Raw genomic sequence first — 9,425 nt, 5'->3', positions numbered from 1 at the left:
TCTATAGTTCCCTGGCTTGTCTTTACCGCCCTTCTTAAACAGAGGCACCACGTTTGCCAACCTCCAGTCTTCCGGTACCTCACCTGTGACTATCGATGATACAAATATCTCAGCAAGAGGCCCAGCAATCACTGCTCTAGCTTCCCACAGAGTTCTCGAGTACACTTGATCAGGTCCTGGGAATTTATCCACCTTTAACCGTTTCAAGACATCCAGCACTTCCTCTTCTGTAATCTGGACATTTTGCAAGATGTCACCATCTATTTCCGTACAGTCTATATCTTACATATCCTTTTCCACAGTGAATACTGATGCAAAATATTCATTTAGTATCTCCCCCATTTTCTGTGGCTCCACACAAAGGCCGCCTTGCTGATCTTTGAGGGGCCCTATTCTCTCCCTAGTTACCCCTTTGTCCGTAATACATTTATAAAAACCCTTTGGATTCTCCTAACATGTTATGACAGCCCTCTGGAACAGGTGGAACCTGAACTTCTAGCCTCAAGATACAGACAATATTACTGCACTACAAGAAGGCTAGTAAATGTTGTGCAAGTTATTAATTTTCTGTTAGACAACTGAAAAGAAAGAATTGCACGTCAGTCTGCAATTCTAACTATTTTCAAAGTAACCTGTTCAGTGATGTTATGACGTATCTCTGGAGTAGGTGGATCATGAATCCAGCCCTCATGGCTCACAGGTAGGGACATAACCACTGCACCACACGAGTCTCCATAAATGCTGTGCATTTACTTCTCTTAATTTTATTCACCCATCATTCATCATTGGCATTTAAAAGAAAGCAAAGGGCACCTATTTCATTTTTGTGCTTGTTGTTAGCTAAAACCATTGATCTTCTTAAGTCAATGGGCCTAAGTTCCTACTGAAGTCAATAATTCAACCTCCAGCCAGAATGTATTCTCCTCATGGACAAAATTATAATGACAGACTAGTTGCAATATCATTAAAGACCCTATGTGAACATCATAGATCAAATAAAATTGAACAGTTTAGAACATGACTTGAGCCAAAACGATGATAGTTGGAAGGAACACAATTGAAGAAACCAAAGTGTTGATTGAAGTGGATGGAATCAAACTGAAACAAATAGAAAAGTGTGCTTAGTTGAGACAGAAGATGGCAAAAGTGATGCAGATGTTAAAAGGAGGATAAAATAGCCAGAAGTAATTTTGTGAAGGTGATGGATACGTTAACACAAGAGAACTCAAACTTGTAATGAGGAAATAACTCATTCAGGTGCTACAGTCTATCCCCTTTCTTGTCTGCCTCAGACACTTGGACAATAAATATCTATGGAAGAAAATAAAGGACTTTGAAATGTGGATGCTAGAGGTATACTAAATATTACATAAAGGGTAGACCTAATGAAAAATGAAGAGATACTTGAAATTGCAAGAGCAGTAGGAACTCAATAAGTAAAAAACTATAAAAGAAAGTCAATATTTTGACCATTTGATCAGAGCTGAAAAACTACAAAGGTCTCTTCTAGAGGACAAATTGGAGAGAGCAGAATGACGGGTCAAAATAGTAGAAGTTGGATGATGGATGTCGCAGAGCATTGCAAATGAGCTGCAGTAATGGATGAGGATGTCACAAGACAGATGAATGTTTTGTACCATATCAATAGATCCTCTGGCAGGAGTAACCACAGGCAGCAGCAGCTCCACAGTGATGGTGAAATGGTAACACATATCCCAATGCATTAATTCAGGGTTTGAGAATCTGTGGCACAAGCAAAGTTTTTTAAATGGGAGGCTTTAATTTTCAGTGGGGAAAAGCAACTAGCCTGAGTCAGAAAGGTAGCAAATTCTTTGTATATATTCAAAACAGTTTTCTGAAGCAGTAAGTTCCAGAGCCAACCATATGACAGACTTTACCAGGTTTAAAATAGAACTAATGCTGCTTCATTATTTGTTTCTAACAAAAATGGAAATTTATCTGGCAATGATCATAATGTGATCAGTTTCAATGAATCAGTTTGCTTTGAAAAAGAGAAACTCAATGTGGTTACTAAGATTCTAGTGTTTGTTAAGGCCCAGTTTAATGGAATGAAACAGTTAGCTGGTCAAAACTATACTTCTGTGGGAAGATGTTCAGAATGAACTTAGCTTAATGCATGACCAATATATGCCTCTAAGGAAAGGTACTGCTGTAAAGGTGGCCCAAAAAATCAATTTGTAAGCAGCATTCCCTGCGACCCCTACATGAATGTGTAGTGACACAGCAACCCAAAAGGTACTGCTCTGACAGCTCACCTACTTCTGGATTAGTGGTGCTGGAAGAGCACAGCAGTTCAGGCAGCATCCAAGGAGCAGCAAAATCGACGTTTCGGGCAAAAGCCCACCTACTGTCTGCTTTTAGATACAATGCACCTGTACAAAAATATTTAACTTTACCATTTGCTGGAAAAGAGATGTAGTCACCCCACTTGGATATCAGATGGGAAGCTTTTGTCAAAGGAACCCTATTCAGATTGTGAGTTCTATCTGTTCTTAATGCTGTTCCATCTCCCAGACACACCATCAAAATCAACACTTGCCTTTCCCAACTCTGTTTGGCCACATAAATACATCACCACCAACATTGCCAATGGCCCAACTTCACATAGCATAGGCACACACATTTAGTTCAACAGGATACTGTCCAGTATAAAGGATGGTAAAGGAAAGAAAAACGAGTCCATTAGGTGTCTTTGTGTAAGGTTTTAAGTTGAGCCAATAGCTGTTTAAGATTAGAGCATCAGTAGTCACGAATATCCCAGTTATCCTTCTGGTTCTCACTGGAAAGAAGCATCTAGATAATCTGTATTGTTTCTGAGCACTCTTTCATTTTGAGAGGCAGACAGAGAATGTCCTCAGCTTCTGTTCGGTGCTACATTCCCCTCATCTCTCTCTGCCAGAAGCAGCTCTTGAAGTTTAAGCTTGCTTGTGTATTCTTTCTCTGCTGAAAACTTCCTAATTATAAGCCGATTTCACCTCCTACATGGGAATATTCTCAAAAAGTCTAAGTCAAAATAGGAGAAAAAAGATTTTTCACACCTTCCCAGAAGGCTTGTTGCTGGTTTAATTATCCTTATGGAAAAGATTAATTTCAGAAACAAAAGCAGAAAGTGATAGAAAATCTCGGCAGGCCTGGAAGCATCTGTAGAAAGAAATCAGAGTCAACGTTTCGGGTCCAGTGACCCATTCTTCAGAAGTCAATTTCAGATTAATTTCAGTTTAGACTGTCTCTTTCCTAAACCACATTGATTTCTAGAAACTCGACCAGCCTGAGTGGTCGATTTTTTAATCTACGTTTTGGTCTCCTTAACATCCATTTCAGTCCATCGAAGTTCTAGGTGGGAACTTGGATGATGACATGCAAAATCAATAATCTGTATTTTATTTCAATGTGACATGTCCAATTGTGGAGAAGAAGAAGATCTATTAGCAGTCAAAAAATAATTACCTTAAGACCATAGGACATAGGAACAGGAATTAGGCCATTCGGCCCATTAAGTCTTCTCGACCATTCAGTCATGGCTGATAGGTTTCTCTACCCCATTCTCCTGCTTTCGCCCCATAACCCTTGATCTCCTTGATAATCAAGAACCTATCTTAAGTATACTCAATGACCTGGCCTTCACAGCCTTGTGTGACAATGTATTCCATAAATTCACCACTCTGGCTGACAAAATGTCTCCATATCTCCATTCTAAATGGCCTTTCCTTTACTCTAACGCTGTGCCATTGGGTCCTAGTCTCTCCTGCCAATGGAAACATCTTCCCAACATCCACACTGTCCAGGCTGTTCAGTATTGTGTATGTTTCAATTAGGTCCCCCCCTCATCCGTCTAAACTCTATCGAACATAGACCTAGAGAATTCAAAACTTCCTCATATGTTAAGCCTTTCATTCCTGGGATTATTCTCATGAACCTGCTCTGGAGCCACTCCGGGGCCAGTACATCCTTCCTGAATTATGGGGCCCAGAATTGCACACAATACTCTAAATAAATAAATTGCAAATATCATAAAGATAACAGGACAACAAATGACAGAAATTGGTTGTATCAATCAAAGAGCCAACATGGGTGTAATGGGCTGATTAGCTTCCTTCTGTGTTGTTTCATTCTATGATTCTATGTTATTACAATAATAAATTACATAAAGCCCAAGGGTCCATAGTGACATATTCTGTCTTGTTCATTGCTGGCTGACGTACAGAGAAAAACTCAGACAGTTTTCCCACAGCTGATAATGTCCTGCCAACAGCTGTCCACACTTTACCATATTAGGAATCATAAATCTCTGAATTCCATTAGTTCCTGAAAGTAGTAGAAACATTTAACATGGGAATGAACTGTTAGCTAGCCACTTTTAATTCTTTTATTTCTATGGTAACTGAGAAATAATTTGGAGGATGACTGATACATGTAGCAAATGCAGGTATCCACAAAGATGGTCAGAAATCACACTGTTCCCCTGTATTCTTAAAGAAAAATGAGTGGTGAATGTGGTTTGAATCATAGTTAACCACAAACAAGGATCAACTGAGAGAAATTTGATAGAATAATTTGAACCATAGTGCAATTTTCATTCAAATTCATTTCTCTTTTTTGCATTGTTCTGGGAAGCTTGCATTCAAGACATTTTTACTATTTATATCCAGTCTGAACACTGCATACCAAAGGTTATCTCCCTAAATCTGGTTAAGTGAGCATTCATAACCAATAGGCAGAGTAACTTTGGATGACATGGGTCTTACAACTGAACAAGAATGATTTAAAAAATATAGGAGCTAAACAATATTTATCTACACGCTGTCCTTTTATGCTGGTTTGCCAATAATCATATTTCTGTGGTGACCTCGTACTAAAGATTTCTATATTTAAGGTGGTCTATAAATAGTTCCTCGATTGTATAGTGGAATCAGTGTGAACGATTCCCTGGCAGTGATATGCTGATCATTATGATATATTTGTGATCTATTTATTTGTTTCTCTGACAGTGAAATAGTGTTCTGACTCTGATTCATTTTTTGCTGCATTGTCAGCTGGTAGCAATTTTCTTAGTCCATAAGTCCCCAAGTCTCAGACACCACTCTGAGTCACACTGTATAAAAAAACTTAATGACTCTAAATCATTAAATGACATGGCTCAGACAGGGAAAGGTAAAGAGTTGTATTGAAATCAAAAATACACCATACTCTGCTATGATTGGATTTTATATTAAGTGGACAACTGGCAGAAAAACATTAAAGAAATAAGAAAGCTTTGTATTGTAAGTGGTCTCCAATCTTTTTCAGCCCAAGGTTACTTTTTCAATTTAAGTGCAACTTAGATCTACTCCAAGAAAATATATAGGTGCTATATAAATCTAAAACTATGTGTACATAATAATTCAATTTGTCCTGTACTCATTTTCATGATTGCACATTATTAGCCAGTTCCTTGAAATCTGGGTTGTAGTTTGAGCCTGTTAGTTGTATACAGTCTATCAATTGGGTGTCTGTGAGGTGGGCGCGAAACTTAAACTTGATTATCATCATTTGAGAGAATATTGTTTCACAGAGTCTTATGGATGTAATGTAAGATTTCATTTTACAAGCATAGGATGGTCGAGGCAGGTATTTTTCCCAGTTTACCTGTCCCCTAAAATCGCTCTGCTTGATCTGACTTTCAGCTCAATATCACTTTGCACTGCTTTGTAAATCAAACATCTGATGGAAGTTGGTGGCCACCTCATCAATGTTTATTTGAAGGAATGGATTTGAGATAAATGTAATAATTTGTTCAGCCTGGAACCTGTCTTTAGACTTTATGAATGAGACTCAAGATCAAGCTCTGACTCAGAGTGCTTCTCACGAGTCACAACTGGCAGCAACTGATTAGCAACTAACCAAGCCTTTCTGGGTGACAATCATTAGATTAGATTAGATTAGATTACTTACAATGTGGAAACAGGCCCTTCGGCCCAACAAGTCCACACCGCCCCGCCGAAGCGCAACCCACCCATACCCCTACCCCTACATTTACATTTACCCCTTACCGAACACTACAGGCAATTTAGTATGGCCAATTCACCTGACCTGCACATCTTTGGACTGTGGGAGGAAACCGGAGCACCCGGAGGAAACCCACGCAGACACGGGGAGAACGTGCAAACTCCACACAGTCAGCTGCCTGAGGCGGGTATTGAACCCGGGTCTCTGGTGCTGTGAGGCAGCAGTGCTAACCACTGTGCCACCGTGCCGCCCACAAATGCGCCAATGTGCATCAAGAGCATCCTAACCAAACCCACCCCCTACCTACCCCATAACCCTGCATTTCCCAGTGGCAATGCACCCTAACCTGCACGTGTTCAGACTGTGGGAGGAAACCCACACAGACACAGGGCGAAGGTGCAAGCTGCACACAGACAGTTACCGGAGGGTGGAACCGAACCTGGATTCCTGGCGCTGTGAGGCTGCAGTGCTAACTACTGAGTCACTGTACCACTGTACCACTGTACCATCATGTTCAATGTTCATTAATGTTGCTTATTTCTCAGTAATATAAGAGTTCATCATTCTTTTAACTTGCTATTTATGTTAAGTTATGTCTTGCACAGATGTGCAATATACCCTAAGGGACATCTCTTGAAGTCATCACTTATCATGGCATGCGACCTAATTATATAAACTTCATTGTCCATCTTACTAAGCTCTGTCCTCTTGCAGCATGACATGCTAAGCGGAGTGTGCTACAGCACATCTGAAATGCATAGTCTGAGTCTGTGATTGTAGTGTACATATATAGATATCAGGTGATATAGATTCTTCAATGCTATGTGACCCCATCTCAACCTTACATTATGATACCTAATTTAAGTATCATAAAGTGATGGCATTAGATTATCAATTTCTGCCACCACATCATGTCACTTAAAAAAATCGATAGGATAAAATTAGAAAATCTTGAATCTCACATTATTCAGTTCCACAGAGTCTTGACTGTGACAATTTGCGTGAGCAGAATTTTTTGGGATGGTGGGCTATTGCACCATTCATTGAGGTGGGGAACATATTCCTTCTTTCACCTGATAGTTGCTCTGCTGTTGTTTAATAAACTGTGGGATATTAGTTGGCTGGAGATGGGCCCTCTGGGGGGAAGGTCCTGCCACAGAGCTCAGTGACCCCGAGTCCCACTGAACAATATGTTGTGATTCTGTACTGGGCACAGACAGGACTTTTTTTGATAGGGTGGGCAAAAGAGACTCCAAGGATTGAAAGAGGAACCAGATTGTAAGAACCATAGTGGTGTTGTATCAATAGGTTGGAAAAGAGTGGGGAGTGGGGGCGCAGCAGGGTTTGGGGAGTAGTTACTGTAATCTGAATATGAGGCCCATTAGGCTAACCATCTCCAAAGATATGATAAAATCATATGTTCTGAGGAAGGGTCATTGGACCTGAAATGTTAACTCTGATTTCTCTCCACAAATGCAGTGAAACCTGCTGAGCTTTTTCAGCAATTTCTGCTTTTGTTTCTGCATCCGTAGTTCTTTTGGTTTTTATGATAAAATCATAACTGTGCTTTTAAAATTCTAATGGTTGCTAAGCAATTTTATATCTTGCAGCGTTGTCATTTCTATATAATCAAAATAGAAATTACATCAGTTTAATTTTGACCCATCAGACGGCTCTTTAGTTTTACTGTATATGTTCCAAGTGTATGAGAAAATGTAAAATGTAAAAAGTATCCTTTTGCGTCTGCATTATGCAGCAAGTTACTCCTTATTTTCATTCTTTCTCTATTCAGCTGCAACAATGGTGGAAACTGGAAAAGACAAGAAGAATCCAGATGAGTTTGCAGAAGCACTGGACTCAATCCTTGGTGATTTTGCGTTTCCAGATGAATTTGTTTTTGATGTGTGGGGAGCAATTGGAGATGCCAAGAATGGCCGAATATAGCATAATTACTTCTTTATGTGTGAAATACATCCAGCTGTGCTATAGTTTAAAATTTTGACTTCTCATTATTTTTCAGAAGTGAGTTTAATAAAACTACCTTAATACAAGTGAATATCTACACCATTAATACTATATTTACATAATTGAAAGTAAGTGTGTTGTTAGTAAGACGCTAATATACATTAAGAAAAGATTGAGTAACAATAAATATTTGATAAGTAAGATTAAAAAACAAGACACCATATGATTTTGGAATGTAGTGAGATTTATTAGAAACCAGTTTCAGAACTAACAAAATGAAATGTTGGGATGCTCCAGTCAACTTTAAGTCATTATTATTCAATAAATGTAATGATTAAATGGACACAAGTCAGAACAGTACTTTTCAGTTAATTCATTGATTGAGAAATATTTCTTAGATGGAGCATAAATATGGACAGTATCGCATGAGCTCTACCTCACATTCAGTTTGTTAAAGTCAATGGATTTGAATATTGGAGAGGGTATATGACTGCCAACTGATGCAATAACTGCATAATGCCCAACATGAAGTTCAACCATATTGAATCTTTCTTTAATATCATTTTCTAGGACACAATATCAGTTTCTGCATAATATGGAAATATTTTATACCCTTTAGATTTCAAAACTCAGGCTGATGTAAAAATGGCATCATTTATTATGTTTGTGTAGAATAGGAAGTTGCTAAAAGTTATAGACTAATTTCATTTAACATGGTGATACCATGTTACTGACATGAAAGACTCCACAAGAATTCTGTCCTTTTGCAGTCAATAGTGAACCCACTGAAATCTTATTGGCAAAGATTAGCTAGAGTTAACCATTTATCACTCTCAGACTCCTGATTACTATGCTTTAGTGAAAGGACAGTATTCTTGATACTGTTCTTCAAAAATTGAGCAGTCAATTTGAATAAAAACTTCCTAAGTTGTTAACAAAAGCTAATGAAACAATGTAATTGTCCAAAAAAGTTTGCATTGATAGGCTGTGCCTAGTATCAATGTTGGTATGACTAGTTTTGATGCTAATAGCCAAGGCATCATCTATTAACTTATGGTACCTCCTCCAAAGGTTTTCAGCATTACAGATACCAGTCTTCAGTCAATTCAAGTCACTCTGTGTGATAGCTAGAGATTGTTCGAGGCGCTGTAATGCAAAAGCAATTAGCCTTAACAACACTTTGGCAATTGTATTGAAGACTTTGTGCTCCAGATATTGCCACACTCCTAGTCCAGTTGTTCCAGTAAAACAACAACACTGGCATCTACTTGATAATGTCAAAATTTGTCCAGGTATGTCCTGCACACAAAATGCAGGACAAATCCAATCCCGTGAGTCTACTGTATAATGATGGAAAGTATCATCGTCAGTGCAAAAGCAGCACCTGCTCAGCAATACTAAGCTCACTTTTGCCTAGTTTTGGTTCTGCCAGGGCCATTCAGTTCCTGACATCA

At 38.8% G+C, this 9,425-nt stretch overlaps 1 protein-coding gene across 2 annotated transcripts in view; it reads left to right on the top strand.

The window, feature by feature from the left end:
• The window catches only part of gipc3 (GIPC PDZ domain containing family, member 3), an 86,171-nt gene extending 77,350 nt beyond the window's left edge, over positions 1 to 8,821 (top strand). The window contains exon 6 of one of the 2 annotated variants that reach the window (XM_043720735.1): positions 7,799 to 8,821. In XM_043720735.1, the coding sequence (XP_043576670.1) occupies positions 7,799 to 7,950 (152 nt within the window). In that variant the 3' untranslated portion in view covers positions 7,951 to 8,821. The remainder of the gene's footprint in view (positions 1 to 7,798) is intronic. The other variant, XM_043720736.1, reaches the window with a different exon arrangement.
• The last annotated feature ends 604 nt before the right edge of the window (positions 8,822 to 9,425 follow it).

Source organism: Chiloscyllium plagiosum, chromosome 31 (assembly GCF_004010195.1).
Source record: "Chiloscyllium plagiosum isolate BGI_BamShark_2017 chromosome 31, ASM401019v2, whole genome shotgun sequence".
In the NCBI taxonomy this organism is placed as follows: Eukaryota; Metazoa; Chordata; class Chondrichthyes; order Orectolobiformes; family Hemiscylliidae; genus Chiloscyllium; species Chiloscyllium plagiosum.
Note: the sequence above shows the minus strand (reverse complement) of the source record. Positions and strands in the feature narration are given on the sequence as shown.